This window comes from Gracilinanus agilis, chromosome 5, assembly GCF_016433145.1.
Source record: "Gracilinanus agilis isolate LMUSP501 chromosome 5, AgileGrace, whole genome shotgun sequence".
Taxonomy (NCBI): domain Eukaryota; kingdom Metazoa; phylum Chordata; class Mammalia; order Didelphimorphia; family Didelphidae; genus Gracilinanus; species Gracilinanus agilis.
Genome location: NC_058134.1, coordinates 283,186,835 through 283,211,021, shown reverse-complemented (window position 1 = coordinate 283,211,021; position 24,187 = coordinate 283,186,835). Strand labels below are relative to the sequence as shown.

The 24,187-nt window shown below is 44.5% G+C and overlaps 2 protein-coding genes across 3 annotated transcripts in view; one reads left to right on the top strand and one right to left on the bottom strand.

Moving 5' to 3' along the window:
* The first annotated feature begins 894 nt into the window (after nucleotides 1-894).
* Nucleotides 895-4,925, top strand: COQ10A (coenzyme Q10A). Of its 2 annotated transcripts, none has more exons than XM_044677689.1 (5): nucleotides 895-931; nucleotides 2,471-2,618; nucleotides 3,182-3,374; nucleotides 3,533-3,634; nucleotides 4,264-4,925. In XM_044677689.1, the coding sequence occupies exons 1-5, from the start codon at nucleotides 895-897 to the stop codon at nucleotides 4,429-4,431; spliced, it is 648 nt and encodes a 215-aa protein (XP_044533624.1). In that variant the 3' UTR covers nucleotides 4,432-4,925. The 2 variants fall into 2 exon arrangements, with proteins under 2 accessions (XP_044533624.1, XP_044533623.1); XM_044677688.1 differs by lacking the exon at nucleotides 895-931 and adding an exon at nucleotides 1,733-2,037 and having other exon boundaries at nucleotides 2,472-2,618.
* Nucleotides 4,926-6,169: 1,244 nt separating this feature from the next.
* CS (citrate synthase) overlaps nucleotides 6,170-24,187 on the bottom strand; it is a 28,745-nt gene continuing 10,727 nt past the window's right edge. Inside the window, exons 2-11 of the mRNA XM_044677360.1 lie at nucleotides 16,852-16,899; nucleotides 15,516-15,623; nucleotides 14,906-14,971; nucleotides 14,584-14,715; nucleotides 14,158-14,346; nucleotides 9,383-9,582; nucleotides 8,726-8,855; nucleotides 8,508-8,609; nucleotides 8,102-8,311; nucleotides 6,170-7,780 (exon numbers count right to left, since the gene is read on the bottom strand). Coding sequence (XP_044533295.1) covers nucleotides 7,610-7,780; nucleotides 8,102-8,311; nucleotides 8,508-8,609; nucleotides 8,726-8,855; nucleotides 9,383-9,582; nucleotides 14,158-14,346; nucleotides 14,584-14,715; nucleotides 14,906-14,971; nucleotides 15,516-15,623; nucleotides 16,852-16,899 — 1,356 coding nt within the window. The 3' untranslated portion in view covers nucleotides 6,170-7,609. The remainder of the gene's footprint in view (nucleotides 7,781-8,101; nucleotides 8,312-8,507; nucleotides 8,610-8,725; nucleotides 8,856-9,382; nucleotides 9,583-14,157; nucleotides 14,347-14,583; nucleotides 14,716-14,905; nucleotides 14,972-15,515; nucleotides 15,624-16,851; nucleotides 16,900-24,187) is intronic.

Here is a 24,187-nt window from a genome sequence, read left to right as displayed (position 1 = left end):
TATATATATATATATATATATATATATATATATATATATAATGACTATTACAGTACACATGGAAAAAAAACATACCAAAAAAAGTGAATGTTGCAAAATTACAAAGAATACACATCCCAAAAGAAGGGTAGAGGTACACAAATGTGGTACATTGCACATATTTTCAGACCTTTTCTTTAAAGATATTTAGCTCTCTGGGAGGAGAAGAGGGAAAGGTGCTGGGGGAAATTATGTTGATGGAAAAAATGACAAATATAATCATATTTAAAAAATAAAATTGTATTTTTAAAAATGTGACCTACTTGAGATCAGCTACTGTCTTCCTCTCCTATATTCCTAGCAGTAGGTATTTATGATGCTCCCATCCACTACCCCATTGCCATCCCAACAATCTTTGGATAGCATGAGGCTTTCAATATAGGCAATGTTTACATGCCTTTTGTTCATTCATTTTAGAACCAGAGATTTCGAGGCCCCCCCAAACTCATGATCTGTGGAATTGATCAGATCAAGATTTGAGGGGGGGGAGGTCACTACCTACATGCTAATGAGAGGTAGGAGTAAAACAGTGGTTTGGGTTGAAACAGCAGAGGGTAGCTGTGATGATCCTGGGTCCCGACTATTCCTGGGTCATGATGGCTTCACTAAGCCCCATTACCCCTGAACTGGGGGAATAACTTCCCACTTACCAGGTCATTACTCATTTCCTGTTTTTCCCTCTGATTTAGGTTTGAGGTGGGGGGAAGTGATGGAGAAAAGCTTTTTTGTTTTTTTCCTTGACTACCAACTAAAGCTGCCAGCATTTTGAAAGTTTTATTTGTTTTCCTGCCTTTGCCATTTACAGTCATGGAAAAACAGCAACTAAACACACCTGCCTTGTGTTTGTAGCTTAAAATGCGCCTACAAGGACTCAAGGCAGGAGAATTTAAGGCCGAAAGGGAACAGAGATTTCTCTGTTCGTTTGTTTTTTCTTTGTTTCTCCGTGTAGGCTGATTGGGGGAACTGAGACGATGAAGAAATAGAACCTTCGTTTGCTATTCTGAATAATTTTCCAGAGTTCATCTGAATAGGCTCACGCTGGGCCTTTTCCTCGAACTCAGGGAGACAGAGAAATTGATTAGGAATGAGTTGAAAAGCCACAGATGGTGGTGAAGGTAGGAGGCTGTTTCCCCGCAGTGCCCTTAGTTGAACTGGCCGTCGCTAGACTTGCCTGGCCCTGCAGTGGGCTGCATCTCGCTATGGCTTGCGGCGGTGGAGGCTCGCACATTAGGGCCCCGGATTCTCAAGTTACAACCGCCCTATTCGCCACACGCGCCTGCACCCCGGCAGCATTAGCCAAGCCAAGGCGCAGTGAGGTACCGGTTGGTATGAGTAACGGATTCAGTGAGGTGTTGACACTGGCTACCAGGAGCCCAGAAGATGGAAGAATCCATCTGAAGGGACACACCACCCCAGAACTCGGGCAGAGCAAGCCCACGCCTCAAAACGCCAAATGCTGTCAAGTGATGTCACAGGATCGGACAGACTGGAACCGAGCGATGCCCCCCACGTGGGAACGTCAAGCTGGAGCAGCAACTCCTCGTCCTAACGCGATAAAGTTCGGAAAACTACAATCCCCAGAAGCCTCCGTGATCTCGGTCCTTCCTCCACCCTTCACCCACCCTCTGTTGCATGGCAACGGCGTGACGTAACCCGGGGACCCGAGTCGGAGCTGCAGCGGCCGCCGGCTTCAGTCTCAGCCTGGCGGGCTGACGGGGAGGAGTGGTTGTGAAGACCATCTCCCCAGTCCCTCTAGGCCTGGCCTCCCTCCGCTGCTTCTTCCTCACCCGGCTGCCGCTCCCAGCCTGCAAGGGTGGGGAGGGCGAGAGCGGCGCCGGAGGAGAGTGCGAAGAAGGCAGGAGCGCGCATGGCGATGGCAGGCGCGCGGCGGCTCCCCGCTGGAACGCGCGCGGCGGCCCGGCGCTGCTGCTGCTGCCTCCGACCGGGCGCGCGCCCCGCCCCGCCCCCGGGCCCTCCGCGAGGGCTGCAGCCAATGAGGTGAGGCCGCTCGTTCGCCCGAGCTAGAGCTGAGTAGGGTGGCCCACGCCGGCGGGCTTGTGCTCTTCTTCCTCGATCTGTTCAGTGTGCCTGCTGCCACCTCCTCGGGCTTCTGGGGTTGAGGGGGTGGGGTGTTGCAGCCCGATGGGATCCTGAGCTCACCCCGCGCCCGGCGGGCTTGCCCCGCCTCGAGGGGGCTCCGCTTGCGCCAGCGCCCGGGCCCGTCCTCAGCCGCCCCCGACCTTTAGCACTCGTGACCGCTTGGCAACGGGGCCCGGCGGCTTGCAGCTGGTGTTGGGGGCGGGGAGCTCACCCGGCTGACCTTTCCCTTGGGAAGAGCCCCCCTCCCTCTGCTCCTGGGGAGGACAGGCGCCTAGATGACCTGGACCCTCGTGGCGGGGCGGGCTAACGCTGCCTCCTTCCTCTGCCCCCAGGCTCTTGTCTACCTGCAGCCTCTTGCTGCCCAGAGCTGCCCAGGCCCTGTGGGCTGAGGCCGGCCTCTCTCACAGCCGTTCTTTTATGGGCTTCGCTGCCCCATTCACCAACAAGCGCAAGGCCTACTCCGAACGCAGGATTATGGGGTGAGAATCCCCTCTCTCGACCCCTAAACCAGAAACCTGGGCCAGCCAAGGCGCCCCCCCCCCACTGATTGATAGGTGCAGAACTTGACTTTATCTCCCATCGTGGTTGTGCCTTGCCTCCTGCTCACTCCCACGATCTAGAGAACGATGCAGTTAAGATTTGAGTACTCACCACAAAAACATACCAAGATTCGATGAATGGCCCCAGAGTGAAAGACCTCACAAGAAATTATTCTGTTCTGAGTCTCAGGCCACTGATGCCATTTTTCCTACTCCCATTTCCTTCCCCCGGACTGGCTTGCCACAAGACATTGGACATTTCCCATGGCCTGAGGACTAAACCAGCCCTTTTCCAGTTCTGAGCACAGCAGTGGCCCACTTTTTCAGTGTGTTTTCTTGGTTTGGCATAATGGGAATCTGCCCCTGTGCTTTGGGGAGGTCAGCTGATCTCCATAGCCCTCAAAGGGGTGGGATGTATGTACCTGTTTGTGTAGGGTCAGTGGTGAGGAGTAATGGGTACCCTGACTCCACACCCAGCTTCTTGGCTCCCCAATTTCCCCCAGGTACTCAATGCAGGAGATGTTTGAGGTGGTATCCAATGTCCAGGAGTACAAGGAGTTTGTGCCTTGGTGTAAGAAGTCCTTAGTAGTGTCCAGCAGAAAAGGTCACCTGAAGGCCCAGTTGGAGGTTGGCTTCCCACCTGTTGTGGAACGTTACACCTCAGCTGTCTCCATGGTCAAACCTCATATGGTCAAGGTAAGGCCCTACCCCAACCTAGCCTGGTACCGTGAAACTTCAGGGATGAGGTGACAAGGAAGTTATTTTCTGTTCTTTGCTCACTACTAAATTTCCTACTTTGTTTGCTTTGTTATTTTCACCTATAACTTTACGTTGACTGATTGTCTTTCTGCCAGGCTGTCTGCACCGATGGCAAACTCTTCAATCATTTGGAGACAATCTGGCGATTCAGCCCTGGGCTTCCTGCCTACTCCCGCACTTGCACGGTGGACTTTTCGGTGAGTAACGGTGTGTGGCCTGGACTTAGTCCTGAGCTCCCAGTGGAGTCAGCAAGCATTTAAGGGGCTTATAATGCTGCCACCTAGGCCAGAGGTGTCAGACACCTTGACCACCCAGCTGGCAGCAGAACTACTTGGGGCAAGATTAAAATCTAACTGGGAAATGTTTAACAAAATAAATAAAAAATACAACCTAGTTAACTTGTGTTTTTTTAAGTCAATATATGGCCCACAGAGATCTGTTTCTATCAGTGCTGGGCCAGGAGTCAGGTCATTTCAGAGAGATATTAGCTGTGATGTGTGACCCTAGGCATGCCCCTTAACCCTTTTGGCCTGTTTTCTCATCTGTAAATTGGAGTATGATAATAGCACCTACCTTCCCCCCTCCCTGCACCCCCCAGTTGTTATGAGGATCAGATGAGCTAACTGTAGCACTGTATAAATGTTAGCTATTATTGGTTTGACATCACTGACCCACACTCCCAATGGCAGACTTCCTGAGGGAACTTCTGGTCTCAGTTGGTATTTTTGAGTGGCTCCTATGTGCATTGAGTGGATTGATTTGTTCCAGGAAGTCATCCTTGTTAAAGGGAGGGTTCCTGTCTCCTTTTGTTTGCCCCCATCCCTAGATTTCCTTTGAGTTTCGATCACTGCTACACTCTCAGCTGGCCACCATGTTCTTCGATGAGGTTGTCAAACAGAACGTTGCTGCCTTTGAGCGCCGAGCTGCCACCAAGTTTGGTCCAGAGACAGCCATCCCTCGTGAACTCATGTTCCATGAGGTGCACCATACATGAGACCAGCCCCAACGCTGATTTGGTTTGACCCATGTGCCACCCTCTGGGGCAAGTCTTGTTTATGTCTGCCTCCCTGCCCTAATGGTTCTGGCTCTCCAGGGAGAGAGAACTCGGGAATCTGGGGTGAGCTTCTCCATCAGGAGAGGCAGAGGGTAAGGGAAATCCCTAAAAGTTGGCTAATCTGTCTCCTTCTGGGAAATGGAGTCAGAATGGCTGGAATTTTATATCTTCAATTGTGTCTTGTGAGCTAGGGCTCCTTCCTGTCTAACTTAATGGTTGCCTCAGTGTCTCTAGAAGGGTAAAGCAATCCCAGGTCTCTCTTATTAAGGAGCTAAAGGAACAGGGGCAGTCCATAGTGTCTTGAGAAGAAAAGAAGCCTTTTGAGGAAAAAGTAACTTCCAGTTTGGAATCCAAGCATCTGAGGTACTATCTGAAGGCTGCTTTCCCAAAAGGGAATTCCCCTGCTTATATATGTGTGTGTGTGTGTGTGTGTGTGTGTGTGTGTGTGTGTGTGTGTGTGTGTGTGTGTGNGTGTGTGTGTGTGTGTGTGTGTGTGTGTGTGTGTGTGTGTGTGTGTGTATTTATATATATATATATATAGGGTGTCAGAGGAGTTCTTGCCCCCCTCTCAGGGGGATAGGAAGGCACTTGGTCTCTCCCTTTCTTCCACCTGGGCTGAGTGTTTGATGAAGAGCCAATAAACCAATTGTGTGAATTTGGTTTTGTAATGCTTCTTAGGTAAAGACTACAAGGCAGGAAGAAAACTCAGTGGGGAAAAAGGTAGCCCCTCTCGCTTGACAGCTTCTGTGGACACAGTGTTCCTGCTAACTATAGCCCTACATTCCCATGGCTGAGGCTTGCTCTCCAGCCCCTTCTTCACTATTTATAGCCCCTCTTCAGAAGGTCAATTGTAGCAGGAACCTGATGGGGGAAGGGTTTGGGTGATGGTGCCACAAGTGAGAACGATCTTAACCCCATGCCAGGAATAAGAGCCGAGGAACTATTAGCTCTGCCATTCTGGTAAAGAAGCCTACAGACACTTTCTTAGAATGAAGTCTTTAAATGCAAATCAAATTCCTGAGTGAGTACAAAGGAAGGTCAGTTATAGTGAAGTTCTCAGAATACTAAAGAAATCATCTTCAAACCCCACGGGGAAATAGGAAGTGCTGGGTTCCAGTACAACCTCCAGCACTTCCTATGGCTAAGTACCTGTTTCCTCATCTGTAAAACACTGATCATTTCTAGCACTAATGATATCCTCTGGAGAGCTGACTCCAGGGAGCTCATCTAAAGCACCGTCCTGTCTTACCTGTTTGGTAGGAGGTTGTTGCCCAACAAGAGGTACCTGTAATGCATACTATGGCCCTCTTCTGGTGAGGGGACAGAAGGAGCAGCCTTTGAATAAAAGCCATGCATTAAGTCCTTTCACCCAGTGAACTGGGTGGGAGAAAGGGAAGGAAATGTAAAGGTTGGGAATTACTGTCCAAAAAACTTCATACACACACCCTGAGCCCACACACCAGAGTTGTTTTGCAGTCAGTGTTCATTGGCTGAGAAAACATGGATTCTGGATCCCTTTCCCATAATCCCTGGTGTCTCTTCCAAGAGGCCACCAACAAGTTGGGAACCACTGGTCTAAGAGTTCCCTATGCTGAAGGGAGGTAAGAAAGCCTTTGAAGCAGGAATGGCCAAGCCTTCCTCTTTTATCTTCATGACTTATACGACACCAAGACCCAGCTTTGTTAATAAAAACATTTATTTTGCATTTTATACAGAACAACCTGAAGTCTGCAACAGGACTCTTGACAGTTACCCAGGGGTTCATAGACAGTGTGTCCATCTCAACAGCTTGGTTCTAGGGGCAGGGGATCCACACAAACACAGGCAGGATTGGAGGAGTTGGATGAGGGGACACAGTGAGAGGAGTGTATTTCAGTTCTTTCTCAAAGAAGAGGCAGCAGAGCATTCTGAATCACTGAAAAACCTGTGCAAATGGGGCTCTAAACAATGAACTGTTGGCAGTGGGGGGGCAGAACTGGGATAAATAATTTTGAGGGATTTGGGGGGGGGGTTGTGAATTATTTATATTAATAATGCCCTAAGCCCTGGGGTCTAATATTAACAAGATGAAATCCATTTTTAAGTCATTCTCACTTCCAAGTTTAAAAAAACAAAAGGATTATCCCTTTGGCCATATTATGAAGACAGCATGCTATGCCATTTGTAGGCACCCCCACTCTTTTCAACCCAGAGAAAATGTATGGGGGGTGGGAAGTGTATAGTGGTTAGATTATGTCCAGATGTAAATATTAAAAGGTGGGGGGGGGGGGGACACCACACCAGAAAGACTGACAGAGGAAGAGGCCCAAACCAGTGGTATGTACAAAACTAAGGGTAAGGGAAATCCCCAATATAATTCTTCCAAAGCTCTTCCAGCCTAGGGAGTCGCCAAGGACATAAAGTCTGCACTAAAGTAGTTCCTTTAAAATAGTGAGACATGAGGTTTCCCAAGACCACCTCTTCTGGGTGCCAATCTTAATGGCTGCCATTGCCTCTGTTCATCTGGTGGCAGAGGGTTCCAAACCATGTCCAGACAGTGAACAGCTCAGCTCTTGATGTGTGTGGCTGTGTGTCTAGTTTGGGGTGGGTTTGGGGCTGCAATCCAACATGATTCCTATGGAAAAGTGACTTTGGGGGCAGAGTTCTGGTTTTTGGCCTACTGGTAGGGAGGAGTTTGGGTGGGTGTGGAGGGGTTTGAACTAAGTAAAACAACCCTAAATCTCCAAAGTAAAGAAGTGAATTCAGATTCCCTGTAACCAGCATGGACCCTGTTGGGGCAGGGCATGCGCTAGATTTCCACTCTAGATGAGGCAGGGGGCCCATCCTCGCCCAGATCTCTATTAGTCTTGTTCAAACTATGGTCAAGGGGCAACTCCTACAGTGGGCAGGGGAGGGGGACTAGTTAGGAAACATAGTCTCATCTTTGCCTTTTAAAAAAAATCTGAATTTATACTTTAAATAACCTCAAACTTAGTGTCAGTGCGTCATATATAATTTAATCCTAAAAATCTTTAAAGGCCCCCTGAAACAAAAACAAAAAAGTATATACTGTCTCTTTTAGTCCCCTCATTCTGGTAGGCATTCTCTTCCCCTTCCCCACTCTGCCCAGTTCCTGTCTTTACCCAGACTTGGAGCTTACAAACTTCATCAAGCCATCTGTACTCATAGACTTGGGCCTCTCTAGGGGAAAGCCCAGGGCTCTGCTCCAAATGAGCTGTGCCAGCACCCCCAGTGCCCGTGAAACCCCAAAGAGAACCGTGTAGTAATTCATCTCTGTCATGCCGTAGTACTGCAGGGTAGAAAGAAAAAAAAAGGGTTCAGGATGAGGGCCCAGGGTAGCAACAAACAGAAAGTAAGGTCCAGTGATTGTGAACGAGGCTCTGTTTCCCTCTTATCAAGCCCTGGTTTAAGGGCCTCAAAACTGGGATAGAGCTAGGAGAGGTGTGACAACTTGGAATCTAGAGGGGGACACCTCATGGACATTTGTTACAAGGAACATGGGAAGAGTGTGAAAGAGAATTGGGGAAATGATCTGGAGAATCTGCTGTGGTGGTCAGATGGCCCTCTAATTAGCCCCAGCAAGGGAGATGAGAAGGTGGGAGGTCCTTACCTGCAGAAGCACCCCACTGTGGGCATCTACATTAGGCCAAGGGTTCTTCGCTTTGCCTTGTTCCAAAAGTACATTCGGTACAATCTTATACAGCTGAGCCACCAGCTTAAACATGGGGTCATTTGGTAGATGTTTCAGGGCAAATTCCCGCTGACAGGTATACCGTGGATCGGTTTTTCTTAGTACAGCATGGCCATAGCCAGGGACCACCTACAAAGGGAGTGGAAACTAATCAGAACCTGAAAGGGATCAACTCCCATTCCCTTCCCCAAATTCTTCAAGGAGGGCGGCACAGACTCCCAACTCTCTTGTATGAAGGCTGGAATTCATTCTTTTCTTTCACCCAACTCTTCTCAGAAACAAAGTCTACATCAAAGATTCTTCTCACTTTAAGTGCTCTGCTTACCCTGCCTGAGTTGAGCGTGTTCCAGATGTATTCACGCAGCTTTTCATCAGACACATCTTTGCCAACTTCTTTCTGCAACTGCGTCAGCCAGACTAGTACCTCCTGTGGATAATAATGCAGCAGGGAGGAGGCCAATACATGGTTAGAAGGAGATAGCAGGGAGACCAGGAATAAAAAGAGCTGGAAAGTAAGTACAAGGGCCAGGAGCCTGCTATTACCTGATTGGCTAGCCCATGGAGGGGCCCAGCCAGTCCATTCATGGCTGCTGCAAAGGACAGGTAGGGATCTGAAAGGGCACTGCCCACCAGATGACTGGTGTGGGCACTTACGTTGCCACCCTCATGGTCACTGGGGAAATGAGAAAAATCGGGTCAGTATATCCACATATGCTGCTTGCAAACAATGAAGGCAGAAGACCAGAAAAACAACCCTGATCCCCTGCCAACGTGGCTCCCAGCTAAAGGTCCTGCCTTATTCTTTGGCCAGTTGATTTAACTCCCTCCTCTGACCTTTTTTATAACCACTTTAGTCCCTGAATCCAGGTTTTAGGTTCACTCTTGTCCACAGCTCTTTCCCTGACGATGTGAATTCTGGAGTGGCTTTTTTTTTTTTTTTTTTAAACCCTCACCTTCCATCTCAGAATCAGTACTATGTGCTGGTTCCAAGGCAGAAGAGCAGTAAGGGCAAGTAATGGGGGTTAAGTGACTTGCCCAGGGTCACACAGCTAGGAAGTGTGTGAGGCCAGATTTGAGCCCAGGACCTCCCATCTTTAGGCCTGGCTCTTAATCCATTGAGCTACCCAGCTGCCCCCCTTGGAGTGGCTTTGTTCCAAAATTCTCCACAAAAAAGGTACATGGTACCTGGGTCTGGCTCACCTGTGGATTGTGAGGTATAAGCGCATAAGCTCAGTGAACTGGGCATTAGTGTAGCCCAACATGTTGGTGAAGTTATGAGACCAGTCAAGTTTGGTGTCGATGGCCCCAATGCTGCTGCCCTCTCGATATAGATTCCGGTAGATCTTTGCTGCGACACAAGGCAGCTTGGCAACGAGATCCATGCAGTCCTCATAAATCAGCTTGGGAAGGGGAGAGTTAAGAGAACCAGAAGGAGGTGTTAGCTTCGGAGAGCTGGATAAGGCCAGCTGGCTTCTCTAAAGTACTATCTCATCTCAAGGGACTAGGCAACCAGAAGGCTTTGCTGAGGGTGATATAGTTAAACCCAAGTCACTGCAGTGGTCACTTTTCTTATGTACTTAAACTGCAAAAACTGCAAAAAACTAAGAAAGATAACCACATGGGATTAGAAGCAGCAACAGCCTATGTGTTTAACACATGTGCCCAAAGCATCACATTATAAGGATCAACATCATGTTCTGTCTGCATTCATTGATGTTATATGAGGCCAAGAAATGACATCTTAGGAAGCCACGTTTGTTCCAGAGTTATATCTATGGGATGATTTCTCTTTAATATACCACTTACCCCTTGGTTATACATTACTTTGTATTGTTATCTAATTGTTTCCCGTTAGTCTTATCTCAATTAGATTTTCTTTGAGAGAAAGGCCTTTTGAATGCTGCATAGGGATTAGGACACAAAGAAGATGCTCAATAACTGTTTGCTATCAAAGTGATATTCAATATAGCCTAATTGAAATACTAAGGAATAAGAAAACCTTGAAGGATTTACTAACCTAAATAAACAAATCTAACAAAAATTTTGCAGGAACAGTATCAATATAGTCAGGATAAGAAGAGAGCCTGGTGAATGGGGAAAATTTTTTCCAGTAAATATCTGACAAGCATCTGACATATAAGACATACAGGAAACTGGCACAAGATTATAGAGATCAGTGGTTAATGCTGGAGGGGCTTTGGGAAGACAGGCATGCCAATACATGGAACAACTATGAACTGTTCCAAGCATTACAGAAAGCAGTTTGGAATTATTCAAAGGAAGCTACTAAAATGGCATTCACCCTTTGAATGGGAGAGATCCTACTGCTGAGAATATACTCAGAGAAGGTAGGTAGAAACTTCCCACATATTTTGGCAAGTATTAATTAAAGCTGCTTTTGTCAAAGCAAGGAACTGCAAACAGAGTAGGGGATGGCTAACCTGTGGCACATGAATGTATAAGAACAGACAAATAGGAATTCAGAGAAACAGGACAAGTTTTCTATAAAGTAATGCAGAAAAAAGGAAGCAGAACCAGGAACACCATGTTTACAACTTTTTAAATGGAAAGAACAAAAACAATGAAGCTCTCCTTGCTGCGGCTGGCAGACTAAGCTGTGACACCCCTATGCATGCAGACACCTGCTGGAGGCAGGCTATTCAATGGATGACTTTAAGGTGATGTTTTAAAAATCTGTTGGGAGAGAGGGCTGGGGGGCCCTCCTGAGACATACTCAGAAATGGAAGGTCTGTGAAAACAAAAGGCAGCCATCAAAGTTTTTAAAGAAACAGGAGCCTCACAACTGCCATAACTTTACTCTTCAAGGATACTACACATGATCTAAGACTTTAATGAGAAACAGGGGAAGGCTGTCATCGACTCCCTCTCAGACAACATTCTGACATGAAGCACCAGTCACCACTGTGAAAAAGAGAGTCACAGCCTGGAGAGTCTTTGGAAGGATGACAAAAATTGCATTGATATGACAATCAAACTCAACCAAGTGAAAGGCCTATCAAGACTGATGTTCTGAATTCTTTTCATGAACTCTAGAACCACTGAACTCAGTTCAGTGGCAAAGTGGATAGATCAATGGGCCTGGAATTGGGAACACCAGAGCACAAATCCAGCCAAAGATACTTTTAATAAGCTCTGGGTGAGCCTGGCAAGTAATTTAATCTTTATTTGCCTCAGTTTGCTCATTTTGCAAAATGTGGATAATAACAGCACCTGCCTCTCAGGGTTGTTGTGAGGACCAAATGAGATATCTGTAAAGCCCTTAGCACAGTGCCTAGCACACACTAGGTGTTTAATAAATGCCTATTCCCCTCTCCCTCCTTTGTGCTTGTCAATGTTATCTCCCAAGATTTGACTGGGAGATGCTGATAGACCAAAGGTTGACCAGATGTCTCAAAAAAAAAAATTTTTTTTTAAAGGTGGGCTTTTGAAAAAAGCTACAACTCAGTGAACTTGATTTCAATCCTAGCAAAATTCTAGAATGGGTTTCTGAGTGTTTAGGAAGGAATGTAATGATCACTAGGAGGCAGCATGGAGTCACTAAGACAAAGTCATGCTGTGGAGACATTATCAAGACTTCAGCAGGATAAAAATATCTGAGGGCAGCTCATTCTGTCCTTATGGAGATGAAACAATGTGGACCAGAGGATAGTTAAGGGGACCTAGAAGTGGTAGATGATGCTAAGCCAGGTGGAAAAAATTGGGCCTGGCTGACCCAAAAAAAGATGCTAAATCTAAAAAGATTAAATCTGAGGAATATTTGTGAAGTCCACTGGCATACTGGGAGACATGCCTAGAGAGCAGTTCATCTGAAAAAGACTTGGGGTTTAGTTTACTTCAAAGTTTAACATGAATTAACTGTATTACATAGCTGCCAAAACCCTCCCTCAAATTTCTCTGTACTAGAACAAGAGAAATCAATGTCTACACTAATCAGACATCTCATGGAATGCAACCGTTATCCAACATTGGGGTAAGGACTCAATATCTGACAAGAACTTCTGGGAAAACTGAAGAGCAGTCTGGCTATGTCTGGACTAATGCTTCACTCTATTATACCAGGATAAGCTCCAAATGATGACATGACTTTGTTACAACTAAGACTAAGGGAAGAGGTCCTATTATACAAGAGACAGAAAGAATTCACCAAAGATAAACAGGAGAATTTTGATTAAATAAATATTAAAAAATTTTTGCACAGCAAAACCAACACAGCTAAGATCAAAAGGGACAATTAGCCAGGGAAAAAATTCTTTGCAGCAGGATTCTCTGATGAAGGTCTCACTTCTAATGCATATAAAGGAAACAATTCACATTTATAAAAGTAAGAGCCATTCAGGGGCAGCTAGGGGCCACAGTGAATAAAAGCCTGGTCTGGAGTTGGAGGTCCTAGGTTCAGATCTAACCTTGTACACTTCCTAACTGTGTGACCCTGGGCAAGTCACTTAACCACCATTGCCCAGCCCTTACCACTCTTCTGCCTTAGAACTAATACACAATATCAATTCTTAAACAGAAGGTAAGGGTTTTAAAAAAAGGAATTTTTTAAAAAGAGAAGGAAAAAATCTCTATTCCCCAATTTATACATGGTCAAAGCATATAAACAGGCAGCTTTCAAAGGAAGAAAAGCTGTTAAGAGCCATATAAAAAAAAAATGTTTCAAATCACTAACAATTAAGAGGTATGGAATTTAAAGCAACTCTGGGGCCTGTCCCATTCATAAGAAATAGAGGGTTGAAGACCTCCAGGAACTGATGCAGAGCAAAAGGAGCAGAGCCAGAAGAACACTGTACACAGAGACTGATATACTGTGGTAAAATCGAATGTAATGGACTTCTGTACCAGCAGCAATGCAATGACCCAGGACAATTCTGAGGGATTTATGGTAAAGATGCTACCCACATTCAGAGGAAGAACTGCAGGAGTGGAAACATATAAGAAAAACAACTGCTTGAACGCATGGGCTGAGGCGGACATGATTGGGGATGTAGACTTGAAACTACCACACCAATGCAACTACCAACAATTTGGAAATAGGTCTTAATCAATGACACATGATAAAACCAGTGGAAATGTGTGTCGGCCATGGGTGAGGGGAGTGCAGGGGGTGAAGGGGAAAGTAGGAGCATGAATCATGTAACCATGTTAAAAATGAATATTAATAAATGTTTAAAAAATTTAAAAAAGGGGCAGCTGGGTAGCTCAGTGGATTGAGAGCCAGGCCTAGAGACGGGAGGTCCTAGGTTCAAATCCGGCCTCAGACACTTCCCAGCTGTGTGACCCTGGGCAAGTCACTTGACCCCCATTGCCTACCCTTACCAATCTTCCACCTATAAGTCAATACACAGGAGTTAAGGGTTTAAAAAAAATTTAAAAAATTAAAATTAAAATTAAAAAAAAATAGAGGGTTGTTTGCTCCTGGGCTCCCCCTTTCCTCTGTACCCCACCCTATCCATGGAAGGCTGGAGAACACTCAAGAGCTGTGGCTGACAGGAACAAGTCCCTTGAAGGGGACGATGACTTTAGTCCAACTATAATGACAAAGCCTGAGATCTTCAGAGGTAGGATAACAAACTATCTGGTCACTAGGAAGAAGAGGAAGATGTCGGAGAAGTGGAATAAAGAAGACTTGGCAGTTCCAAAAGCCTAAGATGAGGCTGCTTGGCAGGTCTCAAGAAAAGCTAACTCTGGGGTAGCTAGGTACCACAGTAGATAGGAGTATCAGGCTTGAAGCTGGGAGGCCCTGAGTTCAATCTGGCCTTAGACACTTCCTAGTTGGGTGACCTTGGGCAAGTCACCTAACCCATAGCTTGGCCTTGTCTGTTCTTCTGTGTTAGAACTGACACTGAGACAGAAAATAAGGGTTTTTAAAAAGCGAATTCCTGTAAAACCTGACCCTCACCTCCCCAACCTCCCACTCTGGAACCTCCTCTCATTTGACATTGCAGTCATCCTACCTCCCAGTATTTGGCCCGACTGATGCCTTCGGCATATCCCCGGGCGAAGTTACTTTCACTATTGAGAGCAGTGACTGCTGCGCTCAGCTGAGACATGGGATGCAGATTAGTAGGGAAGTTGTCCAACATGGTGACCACATGGGAGGGCAGAGCCGCTCGTTTTGCCCACTCTCTGGAGAGCCAGCTCACCTGGAGAGAAGGAAGATAGAGAACACTGGGGATGGAAAGAAAGTGACGGGTAGCAACAGCGGAGCAGCAGCAAGAGCCCTGGAGAGAGCTCAGCCCAATCCACTTAAATAGCAGATCTCTGCACTCAGTCCCATCCCTCATCTTGTTCTCACAAGCAGCCAGATCAGGATTAAGTGTCTGGTAGAGAGAGAAAGGGGGAGGGGAGAAGAGAGGGGCGAGGTGTGCCTCATGCCTTACCTGTTCCTCATTCGGAATCTGGCCAGTCACCAGCAGCCAGAATAAACCCTCGGGAAGGGGTTCTTCCCCTCCTTTGGCCTTGGGGAGCAACTTCTGGCACTCTGGGATGCTGTAGCCACGGAAACGGATACCCTGGAAAGAAGGAAGAATGAGAATGGTACCCTGGGGATTTGTCCGATTGGAAAGACGCTGCTCTCCCTACTTCTCTGTGAGCGACGGACACTCATCCGGCTGGCTAATGTGGAGGTGCGTAAGAAGGAAGCCCAGCAGCACTGATGCAGCCTTCCTTCTGTAGCTACTTTAAGATGCTGTTTGTTCTTACCTCTTCAGGATCCAGAACTGACGTCTCGTATATTAATCCTTTCATTCCCCTCATGCCACCATACATCTAAAGAGATAAGCAGGAGCATCATCAGTCTAATTCAGGCCAGTTCTGGGAAAACTCCCCAGAAAGAAAGCAGGCCAACCCTGACGTGGAGGAGACCAAAGTGACTCGACTCAGAGCCATCAAACAGGAGAATGGGAGGAGTGGAGATGGGGGCGGCCTAATGTCAGAATCTAAAGTTAGCTCAAAGGGGATAATAATCCAGGTCCCTCTCAGTGCTCCTGCCTCCAGGTGCTCCTTTGTTCTTTTTACGGAGCAGGCAGTATAGCAGCATCACCTCTAAATCCCCAAAGAGAACAAAGGATGAAGGTTGGGGGCAGGTGACTGAAGAAGGTGCCCTGTTCTGGACTGCTCTGTTATGCAAAGCAGTGGGAGAGAGCATCGAGGTTTACAGCACCCAGGATCATCTTCATCTCATAAGCAGAGCAGAAACTCCAGAGAAGGGGGAGTTATGAGGGGCTTAGATCAGGGTCAGGGCTGCTGGGTGCAGAGGGTTATTGCTTCTAGCCACTGCTGATTCTGCCCGCCCAGCACCCAAAGCCCTCACCATGTCCACAGTGATTTGCCCCACTACATCCTTGCCGTGCTGCTGCCTGAAAGTCTTGATTCTAGTTTGTTCCTTAGGGATCATGTTGCTGAGGACGTCCTTCAGATTCTAGGAGGAAAGAGGCAAAGGCTCAGAGAGCAGATCACTTCATCACAAAACAAAGAGGAAGAATTCCCACCCCTTCATCTTTAGAACTTAACCCCCTATTTCTCTGTCAAGACAACTGATTCAACTGCCTTGTCCAAGTGGAAGTCCCCCCCCCAAAAAGAAGATTCCATATTTGCTCTCTCTACCCTAAGCTTAGCTAGTTTCTGAAGTTAGTCTTCATTTCTGGAAGACATATAAAGGCCACCATTTCCAAAAAAAGCTAAGAAACAATCCCATAATTATATGGCACTTAAGGTTTACCAAGTGCTTTCAGCATAGAAATTCAGGGAAAACATTATAGAAGTATTAACTCTAATAAATAAAAGAGGAGACAGAGGGTCAAAAGGAAGGGAAAGAGTATTAATATAGTGCCTACACTGTGCTAAAGCACTTCATAAACATTACCTCAACTGATCCTCACAAAAATCCAACAATGCAGATGCTATTGTTATTCCCATTTTATAGCAAAGGAAACTGAGGTGATCAGAGCTAAGTCATTTGCCTAGGGTCAAGCAGCTAGTATGTAATACTAATGTAGATGATAATGGTGCACTTTATAGAATTAGATAAAATTATAAACTTTACATAGAAAGAAGCAGAGCAGGGAAGCAATTAAAAATGAGAACATGATCTGCTAACATTCAAAATATGCCCTAAAGTAATTACAAAAAAACCAGTGTTGAATTTTTTAAAAAAAGATTATTAGAACAGAACCCAGAAGAACTAAAACCAAGAGACTAATGTTTGATTAACTCAAGATTACAAAACATTGGGGGGGGGAAGCAATTACTGTTCAATAAACTGTTGAGACAATTAAATAAGGGAAAAAAGATTAGTCCCCCATTTCACTATCATATAAGATACTAAGTTCAAATGAATCAATATGTAAATATTTGTTTTGAAAACATCTCAAATGTGGCAGAACAAAGAAATTGTAAAATTAATCTCAATTCATGTTAAATAAGTCAGGGCCAGAACTTGCTACAAAAGCAATCAGGACTTTTTGGGGTTAAAAAAAAAAAAAAAAGAGTAACAGGCATGGCTCATGCTTCTTCAGAGCACCAAAGAAAAGGAACAACCCTAACCACCTGTTAATGTTAGGAATCAAGAATTATCAGGGTGGAGTTTTATTGCTTGTTCCCCCCAACCCCCAATCCCTACTGATCTTCAGATGTCTCCCAAGACTTACTGTGGAAGCACTGGCATGTCGGGCAGCAAGAACAATACAGGATGCATTCTGCAAGAGAAAACAAACCCTAGAAAAGGTGAGAACTTGGTATCACTCATCAAGAGTTTCTGCCAGACTACTGTGCCAACCTTGAGAAATTACCAAGGAATTAAAAGTGACATCTCCTCTTTCCACCCCCAACTTGGCAATTGAAAGTAGCCTAGCCACGAGAAACATGTACAAGAACTGCCCCCTTGTCAGTCAGGAAGCCACCACTAAAAGTAATGGCCAGAGGAAGTCATCACAGCCCTATTAGCATTCACTGAAGAGAGGCAGCTCTGATCATCTGGGCTCCGGATCAGGGCTTCCCTACACACAATAGGGAGGACCAGTGAGCCAGGGCTCATGGCTCATGCTGCCTTTGGGAAGCACAGCTAGCTGGTTGTGAAAGGGAATTTCTTTATTCCCTTTGTCTATTTTAAATTAATCAATCAGGAACTTGAAGTACCCCTACTTAACCCTTAGTAGAGTTCACACTTACTTAATCATTAACACTTAGTCTAAAGACCACAAGCACTGCAGTGCTAGGCAAATTGAGAAAGTTTGATTGGTTCCTGAGATGTGATAGATCAGCCCACAATGAAAGGAAGGAGAAACCAGAGAGACAGGAAGTGATGAGGGGAAAACTGCTTATAAAAGCCAGAAGAAGACATTCTACTTCACTTCTGCCTTCAATGCCAGCGTCATGGGTTTGATCCTCTGTAGGAGCCACCAAGGTTCCCAGACACTTGTGGTCTTTTAGGATTAACTAAGTATTAATGACTAAGTAAGTGTGAACTCTCTTTGTTAGTAACTTATTAAAGGTTAAGTAGGGGTACTTCAAGTTCCTGCTTAACTTAACTTAACTTAAAATACACAAAGGGAATAAAAAAATTCCCTTTCACAATCCCCTCTGTAATTCTACTGGGAGACCAGCATATTGAAATCTCCCAGATTTACCTGCCTAGTCTCCCCAATGAATCATTTCAAATATCCAGCTTATAACTCTAAAGATCTTCTAGCTAAAGGTGCATACAATACTGCACTTTCTAAGGGGAAATTACAATAGTTGGAGATAAGAGGGAAATAAAGGAGGAAGAGAGCAAAACCAATCATTGGTGAGCACAAGGACAAAAAGCCAATTAGGATGCAGTCCCCTGCATAAGAGTTTACATTCAAAATAAATGTACTCAACCCCCTTCAGTTCAATTTACTACATCCCAAAGTTCATTCTGGATCTTCTGATACAGTGTATGGTTTCTGCAGGCTTTATGGTGCCTTCTTTAAAAGAGTTCACTTTCTTAATTCAGGGAGTTAGCAAGCTTCTTTTCCTAAAATTTCTCTCAAAAAAAAAAATTTAAATCTTGGATTTTAGAAAAAGTATACATGGTGAAGCAACCTAGAACCTACTGGCAAACCTTTTGCAAAAGCCCACCAACAGAAGCAGCCTTTTGCAGAATTGTTTTCAACCCTCCCAGGGGACTGAAGGTAAGAGAGAGGGTCTTCCATTAGCCACTTATTCTACCAAAAGGAACCAAAGTAGCTTACTCCCCAAAGTGCTTTCACTTCCAGAGGAAGATGGACATAGCCAAGCAATTTCTTGGAAATATTTTAGACTTGATAAAAAGACAGTATCTGACTCAGCAGTCTTTGAACTTAAATGGAAATTTGGGAATTAGGGATTGGAATTCTAATTTCTACCAAGGACATGGTTAGAACTCACATTTCACCAACCTTTTTTCTTGATAAACTTATTTGGGATTAACTTGGACATTTTCCCCCTTCCCACAGAATACCAAAGCTAGTGTAATAGTTACTCTCATATACTTCAGAAAGAGCTGGGCCTGGGGTCAGGACGACCTGGGTTCAAACCTGGCCTTCAATACTTCTAGCTGTATGATAATATAAATAAAATAAAATAGCTGTATGATACAATACTTGTAGCTGTATGTAAGTCACTTAACCAGATTGCTTAGCTCTTGCTAGTTTTCTGTAAAGAAAGAATATGCCAGGTCACTTGAGACTTAGCTGGTGCTTTTATCATTTCATTGTGTTCTGTTTCTCCTCCCCCAAAAGTAAGCCTTATTATCCATTAGCCTTTTTTAAAAAAATTTTATTAATAGAATTTATTTCCAGGTATCCCAGCTCCTTTTTGTCCTCACTGCACCATAGAAGGGATCATCTGGCAAACAGATATGTATATACAGATTTTGTGTTTCCATTTTTCAGTTTCTTCTTTAGAGGTGAACAAGTTATTCTTTAAATATTAAATATGTAACTGTATGTAATGTTCTCTTTGTTTCTTTCTAAGAATCTGCTCAATGTTTCTTATGGTACCCTAGTATCATTCCATCACCATCATATACCACAATCTATTCAGCTATTCCCCAATTGATGGACAACTTCTCAATTTCCAGTTCTTTGCCATCAAACACAAAGCTAGCTGCGTAAGTATTTTTGGAACATATAGGTTTTTCTCCTTTTCCCCTGATCTCCTTGGGACACAGATGTAACAACCCAGCAGCTTTTCAGTAAGCATGGGCTTAAACAGTTGGCCAAGTCAATATAATTTTGTTTTTTAAGTTATATTGATGCCTTTTTTTTTTTAAATACTAATCATTTCCTGGCAGCATCCCTCCTTACCCCACCAACTTCCCTTGAGATATGAAAACACCTAAGCAGAGGCATCAAGGTGGCTCAGTGGATAAAGAGTCAGGCCTATAGATAGGAGGTTCTGGGTTCAAATTTGACCTCAGCCATTTCCTAGCTATGTGACTCTGGGCAAGTCACTTACCCCAAATGCCTGGCCCTTAATCATACTTCTGCCCTGGAACCAATATATAGTATTGATTTTAAGATAGAAGGGTTAAAAAAAAAACCTACTAAGCAAACCTAATTTAGTAGACTGGCACCAACAGCATTTGTAGTATTCTACACTACTAGTTGCCCAATAATTGCCTAGTTGCCAACCATTTGCCCTACCAATAGTAGAGAAGAGTATTTTACCACCTGTTTTCCCAGACTGGCAGCTATCCAAGGCAATGAATCTTCCCAACACTTCTTCACAGGGGTAAGGAGTGAACCACAGGAGCATTGCCACCTACAAAACTTTGCAGATGGAAAAAAGCCAGCCAGAGAAATACCAAGATCTTTTTTTTTTTCTTTCAAACCCTTACTTTCTGTCTTAATATCAATTCTAAGATAGAAGGATAGTAAGGGTTGGGTAACTGGGGTTAAGTGACTTGCCCAGGGTCACCCAGCTACGAAGTGTATGAAGCCAGATTTGAAACAAGGTCCTCCGACTCCAGACCTGGCACTCTATCCACTATGCTACTTAGCTGCATTTGCTGCTCCACCCCACCCCCATTTTCAAGGAGGTCATAAGGTGCCTAGAAAAGTTTAGGCACTTAAACCAATTCCAAAAAGTGAGGAGTGAATAAGCCTCCTCAAAATTCAAAGAATTCCGGGTAAAGATTGGCTTAAATCCACCACAACATCCTTTTCCTGCTGAGGATAGGGAAGAATGAAGTTTACCCACCTCAAACAGGAAAGCAAATATGTTATCAGGATTAAATCAGCACCATCCTCCAAAGAAAAGGGAAGCTTCAGCTTATTAGCCAGTGAGCTCATAGACCCCTTTAGTTTTTCCTGCTAGCCTCCTCAAGATAATTTCAACCCCACAATAAGGTGCCAGGAGAAAGTAGAGGAAGAAAATGTATATGTAAAACTACAATCTTTCCTACCTAGGTGACCCTGGGCAAGTCATTAAACCCCTATTATCTAGCCCTTACCCCTCTTCTGCCTTGGAACTGATAAGTTGTATTGATACTTAAGATAGAAGGTTAAAAGCAAACAAACCAACCAAAAAACACTAACAGACCCTCTGGTCTTATGACTTTGGTGAAGTCAAGCCACCCTTACGTCCTGGAGAGTTAGTCACTGGAATGTTGGAAATGAAGATTATCCATGTCTAAGAAACTCACTTTATAGTTAAGGAAATTGGGAACTTGTTCAAGGTCACAGGCTTCTGCACTAGCCACCCCCCATCCCTTCTCACCTACCTGAAAGAATCCTTTACCTCCCTATAGGCCAGTGGTTCCCAAACTTTTTTGGCCTATCACCCCCTTTCCAGAAAAAAATATTACTTAGCGCCCCTGGAAATTATGAAACTATTTATTGAACTCAGAATAGAATGTAATACAAAAAAAGTGTGGCCATCACCACTCCCCTGGATCGCTGCAGCACCCAACAGGGGTGGTGGTGCCCACTTTGGGAATCACTGCTATAGGCCCTTTAAAGAAAGCCCTTCCCAATCTCTCCCAAACTGCTTATGTGTTTCTTCCCTAAATTTCTTTGATCCATTCTGCACATACTTATATATAAGACAGGATTCCCCCCAATTAGAATAAACCAATGCCTGGTGCCATTGCCATTGGGTGCTGGGCCAATGTATGTGCATTCCCTGGGTGTGGTAGTGACAGGAAGTAAAACCTATGTGACTATTTCTACAAGTTCGGAGGCTCATGGGTCTGGAGCTGAAGAGATCTCCATAAGTCATCAATTCTACCCCCTCTAATTTTACTGTGCTCAGCTCTATTTACCTATACCAAAACTGACAGCTCAAGAGAAGCAGAGCATTTAGAAAGAAGGCTGGAGGGCCTTTAATAGGGCAGCTCTGGCCAATCCCAGGCTTCCGACGAGTAGCCTCATTTCTCTCTCTCATCCTGTCCATCTGCCCAGCCTGCCTCAGAGAACCATCACAAAGCTTTAGGGGTCACCTAGTCCAACCTGCCCAACTAGTCAGTGAGGCAGAGCTGTTCTGTAGTCATCCAGGTTAGGCTTGATTTACTCAAGCTATGGAGTCAAAAATAGCACACTGCCTACTTCATCTATATCTATTTCCTCATCTGGGTCCCCATTACCCAACTCCTCCCAGGGCTGTCAGGTGGAACAAATGAGCCAACACAGGAAAGCATTTTGAAAAATATAACACATGAAGTTGGATGGATGAGAATCAAAACATACTTTTTCACACCAGGGTATTTATTTAGGGTTTTATTTTGGAGTTTTAGTATGAGTGTGCTCATATAATAATATAATAATGACCAATATGGACATGTTTTGCATAATAAAAATAAATTTTAAAAATAGAAAAATAGAACATACCATAAAAAGTTGTAACTTTCTTTTGGAGGGGGTGCAAGAGTAAAGGGAATGGTAGGGAGGAAACTGCAGCCATTGAGTCTGACTTATATAGTCTTAAGAAAGTTGCCCTGACACAGAGTAGTGATCACAAAGTCATAAGGCAGAGGTGAGACTTGAATCCAGGTCCTTGTGATGTTTAATCTGGCTAATACTGACTCACTAAACAAAAGCATGGTGCAATTTATTTTTATGGAGCTTGGAAAACTATGTTGGATTATTCCCCTCCCCCCCATATCAGAAGGCCACTGTGGCTCCAGAATTCTGAGCCAAAAAAAAAAAAAAGGTAGATAGGATTCAGAAGACCATTTATTCAAATTCAGAGGACAGGAAGCTGATCCCCATATACAAGTGGCCCATATACAAAGGAAGGTCCTCAGAGAAAAAGAAGTATACATATAACAAAGAGCTGGCTTCAACTGCCTTTTACTATCCAACAGGCAGTGCCAACCAAATAGGAAAAATCAACTGTTCCTGAGAAATGGGATATTCCTCAAGACTCAGCAAGAATTCCCCACCCTACTTGGCAGAGATTGCTATCTGATCCCTGTAAACACAGGCTCTAAGGTTTATCAGATATAAAACAGATTTCAAACCTTTTGGTCACCTTTCCTCCTCCCACAAATTGGAAGGAAGTGTGTCTGGGCTTTGACCTTCTGCCCCTGGCACCAGGCACCAACCACGTGGAAAGTCATTGTACTATGACAACTGCTGTCAGGTGAGTCAGGCACTCACTCATTCACTTGACCCAATAGGTTCGTTTCTTGATGGAGTCACTTCCCTCAGTCAGCCCAGCGGACTCCTCCCCAACATGGTCCTGGCATGAGCCAACTCATGTCCTAGAGAGCCAACTCGAATGGAAATTCTGGGAAAAATAGCATCTCATCTGCACATGAAGAAATCCATCTCTCCTTTGGTATACTACTGTGTGGTCTGTGTCCAAGAAAGAGACATTTCTTTCCCTTGGTAAGACCTTTTCTTCACAAGTAAAGGGATTATACTGCTCTTCCCATTTGCCTTCTCCTACCTCTCTTGCTCACCCCAAGGTCTTCAAGAATATCAGAATGGAGCAGATCTGAGCCCTTTGTTCTTCCTCAGATTAAGAAAGCCAAGCCTCCAAGCCAGCAAGGCAGGCATAGCTCTTTATTAAAAAGAGATGAGGAAATATGGGAGAGATTAGGTTTAGATCAACATCTCACACCCTACACCAAGATAAATTCAGAATGGGTGAATGACTTGAATATAAAGAGGGAAACTATAAATAAGTTAAGTGAACACAGAATAGAATACTTGTCAGATCTCTGGGAAAGGAAAGACTTTAAAACCAAGCAAGAGTTAGAGAAAATTACAAAATGTAAATTAAATGGTTTTGATTATATTAAACTAAAAAGCTTTTGTACAAACAAAAACAATGTAGTCAAAATCAGAAGGGAAACAACAAATTGGGAAAAAGTCTTTATAACGAAAAACTCTGACAGGGGTCTAATTACTCAAATATACAAGGAGTTAAATCAATTGTATAAAAAATCAAGCCATTCCCCAATTGATAAATGGGCAAGAGACATGAATAGGCAATTTTCAGGTAAAGAAATCAAAAGTATCAATAAGCACATGAGAAAGTGTTCCAAATCTCTAATAATTAGAGAAATGCAAATCAAAACAACTCTGAGGTATCACCTCACACCTAGCAGATTGGCTAAAATGAAAGAAGGGGAGAGCAATGAATGCTGGAGGGGATGTGGCAAAATTGGGACATTGATGCATTGCTGGTGGAGTTGTGAACTGATCCAACCATTCTGGCTGGCAATTTGGAATCATGCTCAAAGGGCTATAAAAAAAATGCCTGCCCTTTGATCCAGCCATACCATTGTTGGGTTTGTACCCCAAAGAGATCATAAATAAACAGACTTGTACAAAAATATTTATAGCTGGGGGCAGCTGGGTAGCTCAGTGGATTGAGAGCCAGGCCTAGAGACAGGAGGTCCTAGGTTCAAATCCGGCCTCAGCCACTTCCCAGCTGTATGACCCTGGGCAAGTCACTTGACCCCCATTGCCTACCCTTACCAATCTTCCACCTATAAGTCAATACACAGAAGTTAAGGGTTTAAAATTAAAA

Bases quoted from the DNA above. Each gene is read 5' to 3' on its own strand.
- COQ10A (XM_044677688.1), top strand. From the start codon at position 1,907: ATGGCGATGGCAGGCGCGCGGCGGCTCCCCGCTGGAACGCGCGCGGCG. The intron at 2,619-3,181 runs GTGAGAATCCCC...AATTTCCCCCAG, and splicing joins TCCGAACGCAGGATTATGGG to GTACTCAATGCAGGAGATGT. The intron at 3,375-3,532 runs GTAAGGCCCTAC...TCTTTCTGCCAG, and splicing joins TCAAACCTCATATGGTCAAG to GCTGTCTGCACCGATGGCAA.